This window comes from Barbus barbus, assembly GCF_936440315.1.
Source record: "Barbus barbus genome assembly, chromosome: 6".
Classification (NCBI taxonomy): domain Eukaryota; kingdom Metazoa; phylum Chordata; class Actinopteri; order Cypriniformes; family Cyprinidae; genus Barbus; species Barbus barbus.
The window spans coordinates 24,107,945-24,135,030 of NC_136734.1; the positions used below are offsets into that span (position 1 = coordinate 24,107,945).

Below are 27,086 nucleotides of genomic sequence, written 5' to 3' on the forward strand. Positions count from 1 at the left end.
TGAGATTTGGTACAGTACTTATTGATCCGTTTGGAACAGTGCTTTACTTGGAACTGTACTTTAATAAATCAATAACAACAGTAACAGAAAATGTAAACAATATACAGAATCACATTTTGTCCTTCATCCCCTGCATACTCAAAGGCACAATCTGTGTTTTGGATTTAACAACTCTATTAAAGCACTTAACTCCCCTAAACCTAAACCTCCCCAGAAATCTGGCTTTCAGAATATTGTATTGTTTGGTATAAAGTCTCTAATGTTCATTATGCCAGCAGTTCTCCATTAGTGTCTGCAGGTTGGATATGCTGACTGAACCTTATTGATATATGCTGTCACTGTACAGTAATTTAATGACATTATATTTGGAATTAAGTTAAGAAACGTGACCTTTATTTCAAAATTTCAGTGCATAACTTTAGTCCTACATGGACAGGAACAGTGCCCAAGACATTCTAAGCTAATAAATCTTCACATTCTTTGTTTCCACGGTGATGGCCTGGAATGTGTTTACAAGCATGTAGCGTGAGAAAAGTATGTAGAGCCGGCGGAACCACAGCAGCTGAGAGCGATGACAGAGCATGGCTTTCTGAGGAAGGAAGAGGAGAGAGAAATGAACTGTAAGACAAGAGCAATGACATGCATTTTTTGAGTAGATTTTTATAAGACTTATATATGACTTCTATTAATGAAATTAAGTAGATGACCTGACTCAAGATGACAAATGAACGCACAATAGAGCTGAACATGCTATCATCTGCGTGCTACTGTTAGGAGCCAGACTGGTAGGGCCAGTTAGGCTTTGGCAGGTCAAACAGAGGAACCTCTCAACAGGATTAGTTAATGTTCACGCTACCAGTGTGTTAATCAGCAGTTATGCACAAGTTATTAATGTTCCGTGTTCACAGTCTGCCATTCAGCGTCTCGTTTGGGAATACATCTGAAAACAGCTGGACTGTAAAAACTGAGAATCACATGAGAAACTTGTAAAGTTTGGAAGTCATAACCAATAATTTCTGATCATTAATGATCCAGGGTGTGTCTAGTTTTAGTTCAGGGGTCATTAAGTATAATCAGAGTTTAAGCTCTTTGTTTAAACATGATCGATGACACACCTGGGCACGTTTATACTCCTCCCGTCCAATGATGCAGCAGAAATCAAAGGGGAGGAGCCAGCTGACCGGCAGCTCTAAGACTGACACGTACTTTCTGAGTAAACTGATGGAGTGAAGCGAGAAGGTCTGACAACCTGTGGGGACAGACGGATTAAAAAATGTAAAAAGGTGTAAACTTAGTGCAGGGTTTCCACATCTTTTCATCAATGAATTGGACATTTCTAAGGCTTTTACAGCCTTTTCTTATTATAAGATTAAGATTTAAATATTTCATAAGAGATTATATTCGCAATAAGCAGTGCTGTGAAGATGTTGTTGTCTACATACTACCAAGGATCTTTACTAAATAAAATTTAGGAAAAAAAATAATAAAAAAATACAGTAAAGAAAAAATTCAAATAGACTGACCTGCACCTTATAGGTTTGTTTCTTCTTTTTAAATTACATTTTGTGGGGACTCTTTAAACAAAATGTAGATTATTCAAACATTTTGAAAGAAATTAATACTTTTATTCAGTAAGGATTTGTTAAATTGACCAAAAGTGACAGTTAAAGACATTTAAGATTTCTCTTTAAATAAATGCTGTCTGAACTTTCTATTCATCAAAGAATACTGAGAAAAAAAAGCTTGAGAACCAAATATTAAAATGATTTCTGAAGAATCATGTGACGACCTTATTTAAATAAAGTTATTTCAAATTGTATTATTATTTCATAATATTACAGTTTTACAGTATTTGGATCAGATAATGCAGCCTCTGTGAGTATGACTTATTTCAAAATCATTTCCAAAATTTTACTGGTCCCAACTTTTAAATGGTAGTGTAACAAGCTACTTCTTAAAACTGACAGTTAGGAGTCATCAGAAAGTTGATCTGGCTGATTAAAGAAACAGGTTGACTGAGTATATGTTACGTAAAATAAGATCTATCCAATAAGATCTAGCAGATGGAAAACACTGGATTAACAGGACTAACCTGTCCTCAGTATGAGTGGATTTACACTGAGAGAGAAATTCAGCTGGAAATTTAATGAGTCAGAAAGATCACTGGCCACTGAAATTACCCTTTGAAAATATTTGAATCATTAGCCCACTGAGCGTAGGACACTAGGGCAGTCGTGGCCTAATGGATAGAGAGTTGGACTTGTAACCTTAAGTTTGTGGGTTAGAGTCTCGGGTCCGGCAGGGATTGTAGGTGGGGGGGTGAATAACCAACACTCTCCACCCTCAATACCACGACTGAGGTGAGACCCTTGAGCAAGGCACCAAACCCCCAACTGCTCCCCGGACGCCGCAGAATTGGCTGCCCACTGCTCCAGGTGTATGTTCACTACTGAGTGTGCACTTGGATGGGTTAAATGCAGAGCACAAATTCCGAGTATGGGTCACCATACTTGGCCACACACCACCTCCCTTTTTTATTTATTTTTTTATTTGTGTGAGAGCATATGGACCCCTAGTGGTCTGAGTCATGAACTGACCGTTTCATTTGCATCAGTTCTGCTCTAATCTATCAGATGCTTTAGCCTCATCATTCTTTGCTTTGAGACACAGAAGAACTGTGATCTCAGACATTTCCTTGCTCTGGAGTAAGAGAGGGTTGCTCTTGTTCAGTGGTAGATGCTGGGAAAATGATCAAGGAAGTATACTGGAAGTGTTTTTTAGAGTGTATTTAATAAAGTGTACCAGTGGGTGGAGTACTTTGCCTAGAAAACATACTAGCAAGATGTCAGGGAGACTGTCTAGTCTTACCTCACTGATGATTGATAATTAAAATAATATTTAACATAATACTATGTATTACTTAACAATCTAATGAGACTCACCTTCAGGTAGTCGTCCAGCAGAAGCTAGATGCCTGTTCCCAAAGATATGAAGGAGAAAAACCCAAATATGATTAATGTAACACACCAAACTCATAAGCACATATGCTCTTAAAACATTTTCTCAATGAGAAAATAAATTAACCTGATAAACAGACCATACTAAATACTTCTTCAGAAAATGCAAAAAAAGTTTGGTGTATCCAAGTAATTATATATATATAATTAGATTACTTGTAAAGTGTTTTTCACAAGAAAGATTATTCTTTGTTGTGGACCTGGGTCACAGTCATGGTGGATTAGAAAAGGGCCTTCCCACAAAGCACAGCATTGTCAAAACATTTCTTGGTATGCTAAAGCATTAAGATTTCTTAATACCGAAACTGAAGTGTCTCTCTCGCTCTCTCCCATTATTCTGTGTGTGTTTGTCTTAAGGACACACACACTTCCTGAGGTCTGGATTTTTCTCAAATTAGAGTGAGCTCTAAATCCATATGCAGTTCCTGGAACTGTCTGTCATGGCCTGGCTCTCCCAGTCGCACCACCTGTGTTGGCCCAGAGCTCAGCCCGAGACAACCCAGTCCCAGCGCCAACTTCACCACTGCTTCCTCTCGCTCTCCTTCTCACACAGACACATAAATTAATCTACAACAGCCCAGAAGAGACAGATGTCCGAAAAGATTGGCTCTGTTTCTTATAACCAAACATTGCTCAACAACTGAACGCTGTTTGTTCTGGCTGTTTTACTGTGAAGCTTCATGCAAGTCATTGCCTCGGACCAGCAGAAAGCTTTATCTCCTGTTGTCTGGATGCCTTTATCACCTGTATTAATACTTTAAGCTTTGATATCATAGTGCAGAAGAAAGGACTGGGATTCACACAGTGTGAAGGTATGAGGCATTAGGGGAAGACAGTCTTCAGTATGTTTCTTCTATGATCCTGGACAAGTTCAGATTTGACATGAAATATCTTCACACCATCCTACTGTGAGACCATTATGTATTTCTATTCTGGTCCTGGCTGGTGTGGACTAACACAGTCTTGCCGTTTACCAGCAAAATCTAGATGGTAAAGCTGTTTGACCAAAGACATTGTGCTGATTAGGCTAAGATAACTAGCTGAGATGCTGGACTGTTCAGCAGGGTATGTGGAGAATATCAGCTCTTTGCCATTCCATTGGAACCTAATATACTTGGTTTACCTCTAATATAAATAACTTGTAATGTTAATTAAGCAATATTTTGTTGTTACCTTTTTGAAATTGTGTCAATTTACACATCAAACAGCTGGCCTAACTGTCGTTTTATTTTTAGAATGTAGTACAGCTTATTTTTTTAACTTTGCCAGTCAACTTTAACTTCTCACATCCTGTTGTTGTGGCGTTAATTCTTGCATTATGACATCAGCATAAGGTTACCTGAGGGCCATGTAGATGGCAATATGATTTGCATGTCCACTCACACCACTGCCATCAAATGTCAGTACCTGCGCAAATACATGACATAAAACAGAGAATGATAAATGCAATATTTTGTTTATATTTGTTAATTCACAAGGTATCATGCACTATCAGTAAACAATACTTTCACCTACACTACAGTTTGGATGAGTAAGGTTTTTTCATTAATACTTTTGTTCAGCAAGGATGCATACAATTTTCAAAAGTGACAGTAAATGCATTTATAATATTACAAAAGATTTCTATGTCAAATAAATGTTGTTCTGAAGGATCATGTGACACTAAAGACTAGAGTAATGGATACAGCAAATTTATCATAGGAACAAGTGACATTTTAAATGTATTAAAATAGAAAACTGATGTTTTAACTGAATATTATTTCACAATATTGCTCTAATAAGAATAAACGTATAATTCATAGAGTGAAGTGTATGCAGTGTTTTATTTTTATATTTGCTAATTCAATGAAAAATAAAACACTGTTCGTTTTTGTATATTATATGCATTTGTAATGTGTTACTTTGCTCTTACTTTTTAATAACAAAGATAAAATAACGACAAAGATTTTTATCTTCTCTCACTTTGGCCTAAATATCTGTCATTCTTTTTTATTTTATATATATTTATTTATATATATATATATATATATTTTTTTTTTTTTTCTTTTTTTCTTTACCTTTTATGGGTTGTTTTTTAATTATGTTTTTTTTTTCTTTTAATGGGTTGAAATTTTTGGCTGTACTGCAGACAATGTGTAAAATAGTAAAACCAACATGACAAAGAATCATGATAGAATTGTGATTAAAAAAAATGGGATATTAAATAATATATAATATAATATAAATAATATATTTTTGCCATATCGCCCACCCCTACTTGAAAGCTTTTTTCCCATCTGCATTCTTTCTTCCCACTGAAGAACAGGGGTGAAAAGGTGAACACAAGATGAAAAAACAAGCAAAAGAAAAGAACTTGAAAATAAGATGAAACACAAGCCTAAGAAAAGCAGTAATTTGAAGACTCAGCAGTGGACTTGGTGGGAGTTGTTGCCAGAACTGTGTGGAAATCTGTGTATCGTCTGCTGTGTCACCAGACGAGGGATTCAGTCTTTGGGAATGGGTGCTTTCCAAGTGGCTGCTGCACATAGCTTGAGAGCGCCAAGGGTGGAGGAAAATATGGTTGACAAAATAATAGATTGTGGCAGGTATGTAGATTGTTGCCAAACACAAGGCGAGTGAGTCAGCTTTCAGAAGAGACTATTGGCATGAACAAGAGGGAGGAAAAATCCAAATGCTGCGAACAGCAGAGAGACCAAATATAAATATGTTTACATGCATGGTAATAACCGAGCTACAGTGAAATTGTATAAAGTGCCAGCCTGTAATATTTAAAGTTAAAATTCTAGTTTTAATAACGTGTACGTGCTGGAAGAAGCCAAGCTACAATACTGTCTGTTAATTTGATTTCATGTAAACAAAAATCAGACTGGTACAGTTTTCAGTCAAATGAAAGTGCTTACATAACCTTTTAAAATGATAAATCACTGATTCAGTCTGACTGAAATCAAACTCTCATGTGTTGCAAACACACTTACTGACATTTGCCTGTGAGAAGAACGCAAGATAAACAAGTCTGCACAGACATATACATTTGTATGTAAAGCATAAGGAGTCAAAGACTGGTACAAACAGCAGTAATGCACATCTGTTTAAATCAGAGGAGGCTATATTTGTGTAATAGTGCTCTACCCAAAATCCTCTGCTCCTTGTGAGAGAGCGGTAAAGCGTACAAGATGGCCACCACTCTTTTCCCACACGTCTGAAAGCCAAAGTCAAATTGGAGTGTAATGTTATATCTCAACATCAGTATTTCCATCCCCACAGCCTCCCCGGCTTAAATCAAACATGAAATTAGGGGTGCAGCGGAACCGTGTGCAGATCCACTGGATTCAGCCTGTATTAGTGAGTGTGCGGTTTAAATTCAGACTGGTGTGTTGGTGTAGCTGGGAGTCTGGCAGGAAGGGTATCAGCTGATGTTTCCATGAACACTTACGGATGATAGTCGATGGAGGTAAACCAAGTCATGTTGCAAGAACACCGTTTTGTTTACTGGCTTGTTTATGCTAGTCTTGGCATTCTTTGGGAATTTCTTGGCATGCGGGCGGAGAGGGAAGGAGAAAGAAAACACTAAACAGTACATGTGAGAAAGAGGGGAGGTGCAAGAGGGAAAAATATTTGTTCAAATCTTGATTTCAAATTTTTTGGGGATCTTTTCTGGAAGTCCTTAGTGGAGGCTGATAGATATCTCTGCATTGGCTTGCCAGCAGTGACCCTGGGGAACCGCATGAGTCTGCTTCAGCTGAGTTCAGCGGTATTATGGGATATTACAGCATGTGTAATTAGGGCTAATTACAGGAGGCCAATGAAAAGCTCGCCTGAGTGAATTAATCTTACTGATACGGTCTCACTCAAAGCAACCTCATGAGAAAGACTCAAGCGATCAGATAGGAAAGTAAGCACAGTGAAAAGCTGGAGGCTCTGAAAATCTCTGCAGCAAACGCTCAGATCAGGGGTTCTCAACCTGGACTCATTGTCCAACACATTTTTCAAAGCCCCCCACCATATAGGTTAGATATTTCTGATATAATTATGACATGGCTAATTGTTTTAATATACAGAAACAATAGTTTTTAGGGCTAAGAAAAAAGAAGGTATATGTTTCTTGTTCATTTTAATTAAGAATTGTATTAACAAGTTTAATTAGTTGAGAACCACCTGTTACATGACCATTTAAAACCCGATCCAGGGTCAGCCTGTTATGCTTAACTAAAAACCTTATTTTATAGCTATTATTTAGAGAGGTCTAAAAAATAATACAGATTATTGTATGTTTATTGATTATATATTTATCTTTCGTCACGTGCTAAATTTAATCTGCAACCATGTTTTTTGTCTAAGCACTGATTCGTTCTCAATTCATTATTAATAATAAACAAAGTAAACATTTTAGATATCCTATGGGAACGTTCTACGAAAAAGCACACACTTGTTTCCTGTTTCTTAACAATTTTTCAGTGCACTCTACTCTTTCATAGATTTAGGCCTCTCAGTGATCTCAACTTCACGACTGTACCACTGTCATGTTAAATCGTACACATACTCTTCAGCCTTCTGGATAAGTTTCCTACCACACTTATGCTGTAGTTTCGGATGTGTTTGAGGATCAGAGAGGAGATCAGTGCAGTGCTCCACTGGACCGCGGGGTCATCTGGAAGCTTTCTGCATGAACAAAAGGAGAGGAGGGAAAAAAACATAAAAGCATTAAGGAGATTTCACACACTTTTATTACAGAGAAAATGAAAACCTGAGACATGTAGGCAACTACATTTTTACAGTTTTGCGTGTACTTTACATTTCTGTTTCTGCAAAGTAAAAATTAAAAAGTAATTGTGAGATATAAAATGACATTGGGACAAAGTCACAATTACCATGAGAAGAGAAACAGGCTCTCTCTATCAATGTCCATCAATTTTTCCAACTGTGCGGAAACTGACTTTTGACTTAACAAGCACAAATAATGAGTAGCATTATATATAATACTAAAGAGAAATGAGGAAAGAGGCTTGTGTATATACAGCTCTGTCCATGTTCTATGTGTAAGTTTGATTTGGACTGAGCAAAAAGCATTTACGTGCCAACACACACAGCTGCTACAAAACAGCAAGGTCCTGGAAGGGCAGGTTTTGGCCCGAGGGCTGCAGTGGTGAGCGAGAGTCTCTCTATCTGATTTACTGCCATAGTCTCACTACCGCTCAGCTGGAATGCATCCCACAGTCCTCTCTGAAGTCTGGGATCAAAGGTCACCCGGGCTTTTCCCTCTCATTCATCTGTAACTACAGCTCAGGGAAAACAAGGGCCATGCATCAGTCTCTCTCTCTCTTTCTTTTTTTTTCTCTTTCACACACACACACACAACTTTCACTTTAACACCCCACATAGCTGCTGTGTAATGTATTGGGGTCAGAAGAAGCGCCGCCCATTTAGAACAATCAGTTAAGTGCATGTTGTTTTGTTTTCTAGATATTTTACTCCTAGACAACTTTATCAAACATCAAATATTAAAAGAGCAGAAAGATAACAAGAACAGCTGAGGGTCAAGAACTAGAGACAGAAGCTCCAAAACATAGTAGGCTGCCTACATAGACAGTATTTTAAGTCATTGTAGGTGTATTTGAGAAATGAAGTCGATTCCAATACTTTTTTGCCAAATTCTAAGACTGCATCTATTTGATTAGAAATACAGTAATATTACAGTATTAATATTATTAGATATATATTTAAATTGTTATTACAATTTAAAATAACTGTTTTTCTATTCAAATATGCACTAGTCAACATTTGGAATGGATCAAAACCTTTTATTAAAGTCCTAAAACCTAAATGTGTTCTCTGTCTTAGAACAGCTTTGATTAACTTTTTTGATCCACTTCAAATGTTGACTTCTATATTTTAAAGTGTGATTTATTCCTGTAATGGCAAAGCTGAATTTTCAGTGTCACATGATCCTTCAGAATTCATTCTAATATGTTGATTTGGTGCTCAAGAAACATTATTATCAATGTTAAAAAGTTTAATATCTGTTCATTATTTTTCTGTTTTATTTTTTGAAGTTCAAAAGTACAGCATTTCTTATAGTGAATGTGTCAATAGCTTAACAGTATGTTTTTGAAACAGAGTCAGAGAAAGCAAGAGAACGGGCTAAAAAGTTAAACATGGATTCTGACTGGCAGAAGGGCAAACAAGACCGCTAGAGGACTCTATCTACACTGATTCAGTGGTCAGATATTGGAAATGGCAGGGTAAAGTGGACTGTGATTGGCTGAGAGGGTTGGGCTGGCACTGCATACCATTTGGCACTGAATGTGTTAAAGACAGCCGGCAGCAAAATCCCAGCTCAAGGTCACGGGGTAAGACGAGAAGAGGGGACGCGAAAGTCAGAGTTAGGCAGAGACAGATAAAAAGATAGAGAGAAACAGTGTGAGTTGAATTGAGGCCACCTCCCTCTCCCCTCTCCTATACTCACAATGGGGCTCGACAGTTGTTTCTGTTCTTTTGTGATGGATCTGCACACAAATCAAATGCTGGTCAGGGTCATGGGGTCGGCTCTGGAGGACACCATATCAGAGGCGGGGTGGGTGCGAGGTGATATGCTGGTTATGGAAATGGCTTTGGCTAGGAAATTACGGGTGCAGTAGCAGTTAGGATATAACAGTTTGTACAAAGAGACTGAGAGACTGAAAAAGAGATATCAATGCCAAGAAGTCTTTCTATGTGCTTATCTTACACAATTTATAGAAAATGTTGATTTTATCCAAATATTGCCTTGAATTCATGTCTTATGATGTATTCTGCAGCACAGCTGAAGCAAAGTATAATTGTTAGTTTGTAGGTCAGCACTATTTTTATTGCTCAAACATTAGGGTTTGTTCTGAGAGTCTTACACCTCTCAGCATTAAATGTTTGCCAATTTATTCACCCCAAACCTCCAAACCTCACAAATGTACATAAATTCTTTTTAATCTTTTTTGTAGACACATTCAGCTTTATTTTTGGCTTGTATTTTTATATATATATATATATATATATATATATACTTTTAAAGACATTTTAAAGTTTATAATAATATTTAAGTTTAAAAACCTTTCATTGACTTACATTTATAAAATGTTCAACCAAAACTAACTAACAGTGATGCAGTTCTAAATCCATACAACACAACATTCTCTATTTGGTGGAATGCAAAAGGTGAGTTTCTGAACAATATCTTAGCTGCTCTTTTTTACAATTAAAAAGTGAATGAGAACTGGTTATGTCAAGCTCCAAAATTACATAAAAATATCAAAGTATCACTTTTTCAAGTCTTCATTTGTGTGAAAAGACCAGTTTTAACTAACTGATCATTTCCCCCTCAGCAGAAGCTCTGAATGGGCTGCATAGGTTGTATTCACCAAAATATGATCACATTGTCGCTAATGATTCCCGAACTGCTTTGGCTCTCACATGTCTCTGTTTGGACTGATTTTCAAATAAAGATATCATATAACCTCAGAAGACATGGAATATAGCACATGAGTCATATGGGCAATTTTTTAACAGTACTCTTATGGTGCTTTTTTTTTTTTTTGGCATTTTTGAGCTTGACAACCTGGCTCCCTTTCACTTATTTAATTATTATGGAACTGCCAGGATACTCTTCAAAACTTCACATTCAATGTCCAAAGGAAAAAAGACAGTCATGCAGCATCAATACAACATGAGGATAAGTAAATGATGACAGACTTGTGGGTGAACTTTGGCAAACAGACAGTCCTGTCCCAAACACCATTGATCATTGTCATGTCCAGCCCAGTTGGGCCATTTTTTTGCAGCTAGTAAAACAAAAATCACACATTAGACTTTTAACCTTCCAGAACCAAGAACAAGAGAACATAGGACAGAAAGAGAGAAGAACAATAAAATACAGAAAGAAAGAAAAAAAGACATGCTCTATCTGACCATTTTCAGGATGGATCAAGGCAGAGTGTTGGCCTCGCTATAGCAACAGTGTCAAATGCCCCATAGTAACCTCTCCTTTTCCTCCCTCCCTCCTCTCTCTTGCTCGCTCACTCGCTCACCGCATGTGGATGTGTAATTGCTTGCAGGCATCTGAATGCAGCAAATGAACTTTAGCCTACTGAGGAGGCAGGGTGTGTGTGTGTGTGTGTGTGTGTGTGTGTGTGTGAGAGAGAGAGAGAGAGAGAGAAAGAGAGAGAGAGAGAGAGAAAAAAAAGGGTGGGGGGGGTTGCTGGCAGCTTTTGTTTTGTCTGGTCACATGGGGCCCTGGCTGCCTTTCCGTTACAAGGCACCAGTGCATGCTGGGAAGTGCTGACTGCTGAACGACAGTTAACCCTTCTGGCACAAACAAGTTCTGACTGAAATGAGCTCAGGTTCCAGTCATCTTTGCACAGATTTATGGAGTTTAAGAAGCACATCAGTCGGTAGCTCTTTAGTGCAGAAAGCTCAAGCTAGATGTCAAGCTTTCTGAAGTCAATTTCCGCAACATAAAACAAATCATGCTTTGGTAAATAATAATTACAACATTAAAGTCATAATTAAGCCATTAATACTCAAAACTGGTATTATGAGGTAAAAGTAAAAATGTTGAAATAAAAAAACTGAAATTATGAAATTTATCCAAAGCGACTTACATTGTTTTTTACATTGCAATTTTTTTTTTACATTTTATCAGCTCTTGCTTTCCCTGGGAATCGAACCCATGACCTTGGCGTTGCTAGCACCATGCTCTACTATTTGAGCTACAGGAAAGCTTAAAGGGATAGTTCCCTTAACAATGAAAATTCTGTCATTAAGTACAAACCCTCATGCTGTTCCAAACCCATAAGACCTTCGTTCATCTTTGGAACACAAATTAAAGGTGCCATAAAATGGAAAACTTTATTTACCATGGCATAGTTGAATAATAACAGTTCTGTACATGGAAATGACATACTGTGAGGCTCAAACAGCATTGTTTCCTCCTTCTTATGTAAATCTCGTGAATGCGAAAGACCACTGAAAAATAGGAGAATCAACATGACACCAGTCGGGATCACCATTATGTACACCACCAACATTTGCATATACCGGCAGCCAAACCTGCACAGCTGAATCATCAGAAGTTCTGCAGGTATTGTGAAGAAACAAGCAAGGACAACAGCGAAAATGGCAGATCATGGAAATAAATGTTATGTTCCAGGCTGTGCAGGGGGTGTGATAGGGATGGGTTGGTGTCTGTACTCAGAATGGCATGGAAAGCAAATAATGTGAGCCACTAAAGGGACATGGTTAGCTCCTTGCTAGCGGTAGCCTATTACCTTAAAGTACATAAGATTTCACGTACCACATAAACAGTGTAAGGAGAGAAGACTGAGGATGATGGCGAATGATTTACAGATCCTGAGCACCACTGACAAGCATCTGATCGTGTAAAATGTGTGGTAAGTACTGCCGATCCATAGTATAAACAGAGTAAATGCGAGTGAAACTAAAAAGCCATCATGCATTTGAAAGCAGTTTCAATGCTCAGCAAATTAATAGAGGCTCCCTGACGCCCGCATTTTATTTACAGTATAGACCCTTTTAGGGCCGACGTCACAATTACATCACAGTGCTAGCTTGAGGCAAAACAAAGTGAAAACTGGAGGCAGCCAATTCAAACCAGCACAGATTCGGCTACACAAGGAGCTTAAAATATCATCTTGTTGTGATGTTGGGTGCCTGAATCAATGTTGTAGAGGCTCCAATTATAATTTTAAGGCATACCTGCTGTTACTGCCAGACAGAAAAACGACAACAGCTGTGGTTAAACGAGCAGACTGGACAGAAACGATCGTCAAAAATGCTCGCGTTTGCAGCGCACACTATCAGAAAAGGTTCAATAAAGTATTGTCTTTTGTTGTTATGGGCACGTCTAAAGATTTTATGCATCTCACTATGTCGTGTATGAAATGTCTGTGTGCATGTGTGTAAAACATCAAACTGACGATTTATATACTTAATCATATGTAATTGTATATACATTGTTGTGATTGTGGCTATAATAATGTAGCTGTAAAAAATAGTTGCCTGCCGATATTGAAATATATATACATCTTCATGACTAGATACACTGTGAGTTTGTCTTTATACACGTTAGATGCGAGACACTCAACCGGAGGGAATCCTGTCAGATCATCCATCCTTTGAGTTAAAGCGTGTGCGGGTCGGCCAATCTGGTTTCGTCCATTAAAGTTAACTTTTTCAAATAACAATCGCGGTACTGGACAGTGAGTGACCTTACATATGCAGGTTAAATCGGAATTTCTACAGTTATTGTTAAAAAAACAAGCTGCGTTAGTGAATTGGTCAGTGGAATCTTTCTGCCTCCAGCTAAGCCTAGGGCTGGGACTCGATTCCAAAAAGAATCGATTCCTCGATTCCGAGGCGTTGGGAATTGAGAGTCGATTCCATTAGGCGGAATCGACTCCTCTTTAAGATTTAAAAAAAAAAAATTTTTTTAACATAAACCGCAGCCTGTAGCCGATTTCATTTGTCAACACAATCATGTCACCTGTAAAGAAATAAAGTTCAGACTAAATAAATGGATCCAGTCGTAACAGAGTGGTTTAGGTAGGATGATTATTTCAGCGTTGTGTAGCAATCAGCGCAATGACTGACCCAATGAAATCTTTAGAATCGGTTGCTGGGCGGGGTTTGAGCTTCCTCCTTGTAGTTTAGGACAAGAAGAATAAATCTGATTTCTTACACTGCTTTTTAAAAAACAACCACGTACAGTATGGAGACTGACGCTATCAGTGACTACGTTTACAGGGGCAACAGTAATCTAATTATTGACCTTATTCTGAATAAGACAATATTCTGATTAAGGTGATTACATACATGAGTTGCTTTCAGATTATTCCATTCATGTTCCCGTTTTACGTGTTACAGATCGATTAATGGCTCGCATCATTACGTCTCCATGCCATGCAGTCCAACGTTTCTTCCAGAATTATCAACATACAGTTTGTCTTCGTTATTAGATTAGATTAGATTAGATTCAACTTTATTGTCATTTATGCAGAGTACAAGTACAGAGCTAATGAAATGCAGTTAGCATCTAACCAGAAGTGCAAGAATATAGTGTTTTATATACATATAAGTGCAGAGTAAATGAAGATAAGATTTACAGAATGTACAGTGTAATTGCTATATACAGTATTGAGCAGAGTATACAGAATATAAATAGGAATGCAATGTAGGGATTGTATGTACATTATGAACAGAGCAATGTAGGATTATATACATTATGAACAGCAGAAACGTGAGAACAGTGGTAATAAATAAATACAGCTGGATGAGTGTGCAAAATATTGATAGAACAATGTATTCTATGCAAAATAGCAGTAGTGCAATATTTTATAGAAATAGTTTACTGTGCTTTGTATAGTAACAACTTTATACAGTTTATAGTGTAATAACTTTGACAATGTGCAGTCTGTGCAAAAATATGAGTAGTGCAAATGCATGTGTGTAAAGTACTGTGACCAGTGCAGTAATAATAAGCAGGTGCAGGAGTTAGATTAGTGGTGTGGCGTTCAGAAGTGTCACAGCCTCGGGGAAGAAGCTCTTCCTGAGCCTACTAGTGCGAGAGCGTAGGCACCTGTAACGCCTGCCGGATGGAAGGAGGGTGAAAAGTCCATGGTTAGGGTGAGAGGCATCCTTGATGATGTTTCTTGCCCTGCCCAGACAGCGCTTATAATAAATGTTCTCAATGGAAGTTAACTGGGTGCCGGTGATCCGTTGAGCAGTTTTCACCACCCGCTGGAGTGCTTTGCGGTCAGATGCGGAGCAATTGCTGTACCATACTGAGATGCAGTTCGTGAGTATGCTCTCAATGGTACAGCGGTAGAATTCCACAAGGATCCTGGGATTCAGGTGAACTTTCTTAAGGCTCCTTAAGAAGTAAAGGCGCTGCTGTGCCTTTTTGACCAGAGTGGAGGTGTTATGGGACCAGGTGAGGTCATCAGAGATGTGGATGCCAAGGAACTTGAAACTCGACACACGCTCCACTTCAGCTCCGTTGATGTAGATGGGTGTGTGTGCATGACTCCTAGTCCGCCTGAAGTCCACAATGATCTCCTTTGTCTTCTGGGTGTTTAGCTGTAGATTGTTGGTGGCACACCACACAGCCAGGTGCTGCACCTCATCCCTGTAGGCTGATTCATCGTCATCCTTGATCAGACCTACCACCGTGGTGTCATCTGCAAATTTAATTATGGTGTTGGAGCCATAAACAGGAACACAGTCATGGGTGAAGAGGGAGTACAGGAGAGGGCTCAGTACGCAGCCCTGTGGCACGCCGGTGTTCAGGGTGATGATGGAGGAGGAGAGGTTATCTAACTTGACGGACTGAGGTCTGTTAGTCAGAAAATCTAGAATCCAATTGCAGATGGGTGTGCTGATTCCAAGCTGGCTGAGCTTGGAGATCAGCTTGGAGGGGATTACTGTATTAAATGCAGAACTGAAGTCTATGAACAGCATTCTTATGGTACTATAAATAGTTTTGGCTGTTTAATTTTCAAATTATACGAAAGCTACGAGTCACTTCGTCGTCGTATTAACAACGTTAATAGTTAGATTAAGGTGTTTAGCCTACATGTCTGTAATGCAGTCCGATAATGCGACTAAAATAGGAATAATCTTAATTCAATTTGCGTTTACTTCTATTATGACTTTAGCCAGATTAAGGTAATTAGAAATCACTGTTTACATGGTAGTTTCTTAATCAGAGTATTGTTTTAGGCTAATCAGGTTCATATCGGAGTATTGTTGTCCATGTAAACAGTGTTTTTTGATTATGTTCCATAGAGAAAAGTGCCTCGTTCTATTTATGACCAAGCAGCACTCGCAATACGACTAATAGGAAGGACAAATGGATTTGCAACAGTCGATTTGTCACGCCCGGTGTAGAGAGTTTCTCACTGTGTGGCACGGTAAGATGCGAATATGTTAGTCACGGTGTTGGTATAAAAAAAAGAAAGAATCGAAAATAACAGTGAGGAATCGATTCTTGGAATCGATTCTTTCGATTCCAGAAACAAGAATCGGAATCGATTCCAAAAAATCCGGAATCGAACAGCCTAGCCTAAGCCCGCCCACAGGAAAACGTCACAATGTTTATTAACAGAAAAAGGGTCTATAGTTACCCAATGATATAACTGCGCGAGAAAGAATTCAAATATATATTTTACCCTGTGTTTCCTTCCTGTGAGCTACTGAAATGAACCACACTGTGAAACAGCCAATCAGTGCAGAGCTCAACATTATTATTCATGACCCTTCTAAATAAGGTAATAACAGACTATTTCATTCTAATTTTTGCCCTTACCTAAGCCGCATATCTTCTATGTAGATATCAGAGAACAATTTAAAATATTGTATCAATGCATTCTATGGCACCTTTAACACTAGAACCGCCACTGCTGTTTTTCAAATGTAACGTTACATAACAGATTTTCAATGAAACATTCAAGTCTCCCAGTCACTGACTTTTACTAAAATTGAGTGATTTACAATCCCCTGTTGTTAAAAATTGTTTATATAAAACCAGATCAAAAACCGGGGCATTTATATATATTTATAAGCGCCATGGGGGTTTCATAAATAAAGACAAAATGAGTAAAAGGCGGCGATTTATGGATGCTGAAAGGGTATAAGAAGCACTAAATACCATGAGCGATGGAGAGTCTGATGGTGGTGAGAGGAAGCGTCCTGGGTCAGCTCAGCGCCTGACGGCTCATCTGACAGCGATCAAGATTTGTTGCCTAATGTTACTCATAATATCATATTTATGTAGCCCAATGTTACTCGTAATTATTCAAAATTTAGATTAAGTTTTGCTTTCTATCGTTCATTGTGCATTTCTGTGGTGCTTTTTAGTCCTGAAGAAAAAAAAATCCAATCTGATGTAATGAACAAAACCATTTTTTTATATTACCCGAAGTTTATTTGTGTTGTTCTCTTATTCAAATGATATAACTAAACAAATTAATTATTAATTAGGTGAAGCTGAGCTTGAATTTGAACATCATGCAGTGTGGTGAATTATTGCTCATCATTGTCTATTGGCTATTTTTGTAATTTAAATAACATCGGTTACTATATTATCTAATATGATTAAAGTATCATATCTTAATATATTAATTAATGACACTGTAGTATAATATTACACCACCCAAATATGTATTTACTTCCTTCTAATTCTCGCCACCAGTGCAGGCTTGTTTATATTGACCGCTATGAAAAGTGATTAGTGGCCTGCATAAAAAAAGCCTTGAACATAAAACAGGACAAAAATATAGTTGATGACTAAACAATCATTTCATTCTAGACACTTCTTTGTGAAGACAGTGGCATATAATACAGTGAAATAATATGTTCTTTAGCCATATAAAAACAGTTGTAATATGTGCGGGTAAAATTTATCCGCTGGCGGTTTTAGGTATACAGCGACCCCCAGCGGTTCTAGTGTTAAGATATTTTTGATGAAATCTGTGAGTTTTCTGACTCTCCATAGACAGCAAGGGTACCATGTTCAAGTTCCAGAAAGGCACCAAGAACTAGTCCGTGTGACACCAGTGATTAAACCTTAATTTAATGGAGCTATGAGAATACTTTGTGCGCAAAAAACTATAATAAGAACTTCATTCAAAGTTAGAGTACCACAACGCATGCTCATACTTTGCTCTAAACGTAAACAAGGTTGTCCAAAATAGCGCTATGGTGACACAGAGGAGAAGAATTGTTGAATAAAGTCTTTTTTTTGCGCAACAAAGTATTCTCGTAGCTTCATAAAATTACGGATTTCATCAAAAATATCTTAATTTCTGTTCTGAAAATGAAAGAAAACCTTACGGGTTTGGAACGGCATGAGGGTGAGTAATTAATGACAGAATTTTACATTTTTGGGTGAACTATCTCTTGTGATCCCTTTATGCCTTTCTTCTATTTATTGGAAATGGACTTCTATTCTATACTATATTAATGATAGTAAGTTTCTTTAAATTCACACTTAATTATTAAATTTGATTTGAAATTGTTACGTGTGTGTGCCTCCAGGCAGGCAGAACAAACACACGGTTAGACAGGAGTATCCAAAAATTGAGAGGTTTTAATGACGAGAACTTTAAACGTGTAACATCAAACAATAACGGACATAGGAACCAGGGAGAACTCAGGCTTATAAAGGCAGGTCATCATTAAGGGAGAACAGAAACAGGCGAGGAGCTAATTAACTAATCGGGGAAACTGGGTCAATGGAAAACATGGCAAAAACAGAACAGACTCGTGACAGAATTAAAACAAGAAAAAATATTTGCTGTTGAAAACAGTCCAACATTAAGACAGCATCTGTGAAAATGCAAGAACTCTTTCTTGAGAAACCGTACTTATGTCCGCCAAGTTTAAGGAAAACACGCAAAAACTAAACTAACACCCACGGAAAGCTCTCAACATATGATAGGGACAGAGAGAGGACAGGCACTTGTACTTACAAAGGAAGTAAAAGGAGGACAGGCACTCAACCTGATGTCACCCTGCCAGGCAGTTGGGATATGTGGTCTATGCTCAGACAAATGGAGAGTACATCTGTCTGCCTCAATGAATATACAGAAAAAGTCAACTAAAAAGTCAACTCTACTATTTGAGCTACAGGACAGCTAAAGGGGTCAACTAAGTACAAGTTCAGTGGAGCGTGTTCAGATGTGCTCTTATCACAAAAGCACTCCCATGATGCATTGCCTCAGTCAGAGTGTAGGCGGTCAGTGCAGCTGTGCACTTGAGAGAGCAAAGCACACAACCCATTCAGAGCCCACAAGGACACACTCTGAGATGGCACAAATTAAGTTACAACAAAACTTTACAATCAGAGTGTAAAATTAAATGGATATCACGCACACTCCCATATGCTGTTCATGTCGTTACAATTAAATGAATCAGAAACACAACTTCAAATTGCTAGCAAACAAGTCTATGCAGATATAATTAGAGATGATAACCACAAGTTCATGAGGTCTACATAGTCTCACATTTCAGACCTTTGAGAGTTGGCATAAAGTCTGATCCACTCTTCAGCTAATTCTGGCTAAAAAAACACCATCTTAAACAGGAAGAGGCTGTCTGATCACCACACACAGTGTCCAACCTGTTCGTTTTCTTCACGTTTAGGGTAGGGATGCACCGAAATTACAATTCTAGCTGATATTGATAAGCTGATGCTAAAATCAATTGTATTTTGTCTAAAAGAAAAAAAAAAAAGAAAAATCAACAAATTAGTCAATGTCAAATCAATTTTATATAATGAATTATGGATAACTGTTCATTCTGAGATGAAAGAAACTCAAAATATTCCTGTTAAGTTATCACTAGATAACTAGACGACAAAACAAATAATAGACTGAAATAGGCATAAAAAATAATTAATATTATAATAATGTTAAATATCCAGATAAATACCTAATATTGACCAAAACTGTATTAAAACACACACTATTGTTTTCATATGTAATTTATTCCTGTGATGACAAAGCTGAATTTTCAGTTTCCATTAATCCAGTTTTCAGTATCACAATCCTTCAGAAATCAATCTATTATGATGAGAAACATTTCATTCATAACATTTATTATTATTAAGCGCTGCTTAATTTTTGTAGAAGTGTTTGATGAATGGAAAAATGTCTCTTTGTAAATCCAGTGACTAGACCAAGTACCTTGCAAAACCAACTTTGTTTCCTGGTGGACTGAAAAACTAAGGACCAGTTTTGTTCCAGTTCTGAATACAATGTACGTGAGTGAGCAGTCTGTGGCCGTGCTGTCTGAGTCCACAAGACTTTGTCACTCTAACTATGTGCACTTATGTAACCTTCATCTACTCAGTTGAGTGTTTATGTGTGTGTGTTCAGAACTCTCTGTACAACAGCGGTCAGTGCTGCTGACAGCAGTGAATGAATAGGATCACTGCATGCACACCAATGCTGATCACTACACAGCGACCTTTCCTGAACCAGCTCAGATGACCCTGCCTGGACTTAGACGCTCAAACACACACACACAAAAGCTTAAACGTGCACATGAAAGCTAGAGATTAGCACAGTCTGCTGAGGTCATGCTAGGTAAACACAAGAGCCAGAAGCTCATCTTTCAGATTTATGCATTATCAGTTCACTGCAGTCATCAGTTCACTATGCTTTGGTTGGAATCTCCAGCCAATTCTGTAACATACTGTAGATAAAATAGAAAAACAGATTAGGATGACCTCGAATAGAGTATTTAAGAGTGATCTATGCTGTACTTATTGTCATTCGTGATCTGGGTTTTTGCCAAATGCGAGGTGAGATTAAACCCTTGCGTGTTTGTGTGCGTGCTTGTGAATGACTAGAGGACAGGATCATAAAGATTACAGTGTCAGCTCCTGGGTAAAGAAGATATGGTGGGGAAGGTGAGCAAGGAAAAGATAGAGTGAGTCAGAAAGGATCAAAGTTTATTCTGTGTGTACATTAGGTTAAAAAATAAAGCTAGGACAAGCAATAGAGAGAGAGAGATACAGGCGGATCGGGCATCGTGCCAGCTGATTATGAAAGTTTCAGGTGGGTGTCTGAGTTAACATGATACTTATGACCTAGTCAACACACACACAAACACTCCCAGGCTTCTCAGAACACACCCTGGTTCCGCGTACCGCCACTAGAGCAGTCTATAACAAGATGACTGGTCATTGACCCCGCAGTTACACAATGGGTTCACACACACACACACACACATACACACACACACACACACACACACACACACACACACACACACAGGGTTTGTATGTAACATCATATGTTAATCTGAACGACCCAAATAGAGGTAAATTTGACAGCTGTGTCCAAAGCAGTCAAAACAAGGGCGTATCTCAGTGTCTGATCGTACAACAAACCAGGAAATATTGTCTCGTTAAATTTGGGAATGCTTAGATGTCAGCCCAAGTAAAAGTATAATCTCTGAAACAATCAGTCACACACATACTCAGGGGACAGCTAGTCGGTCCATTACGCTTTAGTTTTTCCATGCTTCCAAGAACTAACAAACTCTAAATGTGGAGAGGTTTCAGCCAGGCGATGGTTTTTGGGACCTCTAGGGCTCTGCAGAATTTAAGCACGATAAGACCAACGGCAAGAAGGAAGCTTAGAGCGCACTTTACTAAAGGAACGGATATATGCAGGGAAGAGCTGCAGGCAGGGTGGGTCACAGCACTTGGAAAACAGCCTGAAAAACATATTACCATGACTATGCAAATTCTTTTGGGAGAACTTGAATTTGTGATCATATTTTTGCATCATATTTTTGTTCTCTGTTCCCTGGGTGGACAGGAAAACTCTGGCTTATGTCATTTAACAAAAACCCATTGAAGCAAAGTTTCTGAAAAACATTTTTTCCCCGCATCTAAAAATGCCTTCTTATGTTTTATCAGCAAGAAGCTTGCAATAATTTCCAGAGGATCTGGACCAGCTAAAGACTACGAGTATAAACTATCTGGAGCTTATTATCATCATGCCTTCCTACTTTTAAAATCTTTTACAATAACCAAAAAAACATTTCTAAATGGACATTTTGACCTTTACTAATAGCGTAGATAGAAAAAAAAAACTAAAACTACGGTTTTAAAACTACAGTAAGAAAAATAAAATTGCTTTCCAAAAAGAAAATCTGCTACTCTACGCTAGGAGTAGGCGAGATTTGAAGAAGAATTTGAAGAAATTTGTCAACCGGCAGAAATTTTAGACTTTCGTCTTTGTTGCAGTTCTGCACTCACGTCAAGTTTCTTTGAGCCATGGTCACAAAAATGTATCGTTTGCACACGTCTATATACATTGCAGTTTAAAAACGAGTGATTTTTCTTGTGTGCTCTGTCTGTGAGATTGTTTCTGAGCGGCACGCACAGGCTGCGCACACGAATCTCATAGAGCATGCAAGTATTTTTGTTGCTTTATTGGCCTCGAATGGTTAATACACAAACATATATGTATGAAAATGCTCGTCTTTTCAAGTATCCTCGTAAACACAATAAGTCTTAAGTGAAAGTAAACAGCTGAGAAAGAAAACGCATGTGTAACAGTATGTAATAGAGGGCTGCTTTGGGTTTGGGCTCCCAATGCAAATCTCGCGGGAGCGAGTGGTTTTACCTTTGCTGCGGCCGGGAGTGGGCGGTCAGAAAATTTGATGTGCGGTCAGCCCCACATGGAACGGTGAGATTTGGTGTGTAATAGAAAAGGAGTCAACACATTAAATTGAGAAGAAAATTAAAGCGGCTGTTTACTTGACAAAAGCAAAGCAAGGCAAGGCAAGTCAGACATCTGGAAACAATTCTCAATTGTCACTGAAAAAATTGGGAAAGAGTTAAACTTAAGTTGCGTGCACAAGGACATAAATCTGGCACCTCTGCCCTGAGACGGCACACCTAGTTTCGAAGTTCTATGTACTTAAATTAAAGTTATTTAATATTTTGCTTTGGCTTATTTAGCTTACTTAAACTGTTTGTTAACATTTGGTCATTGCACACAGAGTACGAAATTTTTGCGTGCGTTTTTCCGGTTTTTTTCGTATTCCTCATTCTATCAAACTGCATGCTACGGATGCGAAAACGCAGAAATCGAACCTGATGCGATTTTTTTTTATGACAGACGAAAGTTTCGGAGGCAGTGTGTAAACGTGATTGACAGCATGATTATTGCACAGGTGTGCCTTAGGCTGGCCACAATAAAAGGCCACTCTAAAATGTGCAGTTTTATCACACAGCACAATGCCACAGATGTCGCAAGTTTTGAGGGAGCGTGCAATTGGCATGCTGACTGTAGGAATGTCCACCAGAGCTGTTGCCCGTGAATTGTAACCACACCAGCCCAGGACCTCCACATCCAGCATCTTCACCTCCAAGATCGTCTGAGACCAGCCACCCGGACAGCTGCTGCAACAATCGGTTTGCATAACCAAAGAATTTCTGCACGAACTGTCAGAAACCGTCTCAGTGAAGCTCATCTGCATGCTCGTCGTCCTCATCGGGGTCTCAACCTGACTGCAGTTTTGTCATCATAACCGACTTGAGTGGGCAAATGCTCACATTTGATGGCGTCTGGCACTTTGGAGAGGTGTTCTCTTCATGGATGAATCCCAGTTTTCACTGTACAGGGCAGATGGCAGACAGAGTGTATGGCGTCATGTGGGTGAGCGGTTTGCTGATGTCAACGTTGTGGATGAAGTGGCCCATGGTGGCGGTGGGGTTATGGTATGGACAGGTGTATGTTATGGAGATCTTCAGGCCCATTGTTGTGCCATTCATCCACGACCATAACCTCATGTTGCAGCATGATAATGCACGGACCCATGTTGCAAGGATCTGTACACAATTCCTGGAAGCTGAAGACAACCCAGTTCTTGCATGGCCAGCATACTCACCGGACATGTCACCCACTGAGCATGTTTGGGATGCTCTGGATCGGCGTATATGACCCAGCGTGTTCCAGTTCCTGCCAATATCCAGCAACTTTGCACAGCCATTGAAGAGGAGTGGACCAACATTCCACAGGCCACAATCCACAACCTGATCAACTCTATGTGAAGGAGATGTGTTGCACTGCGTGAGGCAAATGGTAGTTACACCAGATACTTTTTCAGTCCAGCTGCAAGCTAAAATCCAAATCCATGTGGTATGAAATGCTGAAGGATTACTTACTAACTACAGTTAGGGTCTTTGGGGAATAAAAAAGGATTGAGTTTACTCAGCACAAAAGATGAAATGACTGAAAATGCTTCAACATTCTGAAAGAAGGTGTTAGCAGTAGAAGTATGCTGTGAAGAGACAACATTTTTGTCTAAAATGATCTCTCCCACACACACAGCTGGTTTGCAAAAATGCAAGGACTGCACATTGCCTGGCTGAACTTCAGGTGATATTACAACATCTGAGTCCCATAAAAACATCAAATGATGGCTAATGCCAGTTACTGAAAATAAAGACATATAAACGTGCAGTGGTGGTGAAGTAGATCATAGCAGGGCTCCGAACAAGCCATCGCCAGGCCCTGTATGTCAAGACATCTACAGAAAGAGCTACAGATTTCAGCAAAACTAGAACATCTTCCATTCGTTCTACACTATTTTTTCCTAAAATCACCAAATAAAAGTCTGAGCCCATTAACATTGTGGCACTTAACTTTAGGTTGTCCTTGGAATAAGCAATCTGTAGGTTGCTTACTGTCTTACTAACCTCATGGCACTGAGAATGTAAGGAACACATCACCATGATACTTTTACTAGGAATGCACCCGAAACTCATCTATCCAGGTCCCTTGTTGCAGAACACTGCAAAATACAGCACTGATAAGCCCATGTTTTTGTTTCTTTGTTTTTAGTCAAGATCACTATTATCCTTATGTGTATGTCTACTGAACCATGGATGGGTCAACTGGCATTCAGCACAAATTCAAAGTTTGGGGTTGTTAAGAATTTTTATGTTTTTGAAAGAAGACCAAAAGCTGGTTTATGTTCACCAAAGCTGTGTTTATTTACAGTAAAAATAGTAATATTGTGAAATGTTACAACAACTGTTTTCTATTTGAATATATTTAGCCATCAGCCCAGTCAGTGTCACATGATCCTTCAGAAATCATTCTAATATGCTGATTTAATACTCAAGATACAGTTATTATTATAATCAATGTTGAAAACAGTTGTGCTCCTTAACATTTTTGTGGAAACTATGATACATTTTTTTTTCAGCATTCTTTGAAGAATAAAATTCAAAAGAATAGCATTTATATGATATAGAAACCTCATTTTAAAAAAACATTAAGAATCTTACTGACCCCAAACTTGATATTACACATAAACTACATATTACTGATATGTGTTTCTTTAAGACTACTGCTGCCAATCTGTAGCTCAGATAGCTCAGACATTTAAGCAATGGTGGAATATGTGGGTAGCAAGAAAACTTTTTCAGGTGGCCTGTATTTTGGAAATCTGTAATATAGCTGACAGTTATTAGAATGAATGAGAAAAACATCACATTTTTCAGGAAAACACTGAAAATTCAACCGTGACGCACCACACTGATGTGAAGGAGCTCATAACATCATCAAACTGATATTGTGGAATCACATTGACTATTTTAGACAATCCTGCCCCATGGACTCTTTTTCAGGCTGTATCAGCATAGAGTTCTCAGGGGGTGGAGAACTGTCCTCTTAGTCTCCCAGCCTGGTCATTTATGTCTTCCATTGACAGAGCAAGCACCCATACATCAGCTTGAGCTGTCTGTGCCTCTGTTGTGACAAGAATGGTGGTGTTTCATTTGTAGGCCTGCCACTGTTTGCTCACAGGGCAGCCAGGGGAGAAGAGGAGGGGCCAGACCCAGCGTGGTACACACTCAATGGGTGTCCTCACTGTGGCTAAAGCCTCGGGGAGAAGGCCACCCTGGGCCGTTTATTTTCGGAGGACTAATGAAACACCCACACTAAGAATAGAGTAGGGTTTATTGTCAGTGTTGGTAGCTGATGTATTGTCTTTATTATCTTAAATGGAAATATGCTTTAGATCAGGCTTGGTAGGGCTCATCTTGCATCTTACTCATCAAGTGAGGTTTTTATCATGTTCCCTTATTAGAAGCAACTGCATTGTGCGAGAAAACCTGTGAATCTGTCACATAATGGCTTTGCATCATCGTACTTCTATTTATACACATAAGTTGCAGCATAATATTTTTGTAGAAACTATGATGCATTTTTTTTCTTTGATGAAGTTCAGAGGAACAGCATTTATTTGAAATATAAATCGTTTATCACTTCTGATAAATTTAATGCATCCTTATAGAATAAAAGTATTTTTTTCTTAAAAAAACTTACATTTAAATATAAAACTTTTTTGTAATAATATATATCTTTTACTGTATTTTTGATCAAATAAATGCAGCCTTGGTGAACATAAGACAATTAATGAAGTGTCATATTTTTTCAAAAACTCACCCTCATGTTGTTTCAAACTTATGAATTTCTTTCATATGAATTTCTATCTTATGTGGTACACAAAATTAGCTTAGACAAAATATTAGGGACAGTTTCTGGCGACATTCATCAAATGATGCAGGCTTTTATATTTTAAGGTGAAAACTGTGTGTGCTGCCCTTACTTGTCATCTATGATGGTGACATGGTCAGATGGGATTCCCAGAACTGCACAGCTGTCAAGCAGTTCTCTTTTGCGCTGCAGTCCTTGATTGTTGTAATTGCCTGAGCATTGTAGAAATATTTTAAGTGTATCTTTTACTTTATACAAGCATCAGAAATACATCAGCAGAAGTTCAGATTTCTTTTATTTAATCAGTTTAGCACATAAAGAACAGTATTTGTACAATTTGCATTATTAAACAAAATCTATTTTCAAGATCAAGTAAAAAAAAATCTATTTTTTATATAAATAACCAAGAATTTTCATTACAACTGAAAAACGATTCCGGTTATGGTTACGATTATGATTTTATTTACGGACTAGTAAACCTACCTGTCGACAAACATAACAAATAAACAGCTGTTTGTGATTCAACAAGTTTTAAGACTGTAGGCGCAAAGAACATGCATTCATCATCTGGGTGTGCAGTGACTAGCAGAGCTCGAGTCTCGCTGCCTGTAACGCGCGGCTTGTCATCCTCCGAGTTCCGTAAGAGCGCGCTGGACCTCTCTTGAGTTGTACAAAAACTCGCGTTTCCAACGGTGTATATTTTATTCCGTAAGTGTGGCCATAATTGGCTGTATCTGCAATACACAAACTTAATAGAAATAGTATAAGCCACAAATACAAATAAGATGGTAACGAAAACAAACATCTCGACCGTGCCATGAAAGAGTCCGTGTGAAACATCGTTTCCTGACCAATGGTTCCTACAGACCTGCAGAGCGAATTGTTTACAGGGAAACAAAAACTGTGTTATTGTAGAGGACTTTAATATTATTTCTGTTTCAGTCTACATACCGCATATCATTTTGACGTCCCCAAAAGGAACAATTGCATGACATAA

At 38.4% G+C, this 27,086-nt stretch overlaps 1 protein-coding gene across 1 annotated transcript; it reads right to left on the minus strand.

Annotated features, from left to right (window-relative positions):
* Positions 1–45: 45 nt before the first annotated feature.
* LOC306870869 (N-acetylglucosaminyl-phosphatidylinositol de-N-acetylase-like) lies at positions 46–26,929 on the minus strand (the record flags this gene model as incomplete). The annotated part of the gene is given in 8 exon segments (XM_079418341.1): positions 46–589; positions 1,116–1,249; positions 2,943–2,974; positions 4,357–4,424; positions 7,586–7,676; positions 26,202–26,301; positions 26,573–26,908; positions 26,911–26,929. Coding segments are annotated over 8 exon segments (909 nt in total). The 3' UTR covers positions 46–460.
* Positions 26,930–27,086: the final 157 nt, after the last annotated feature.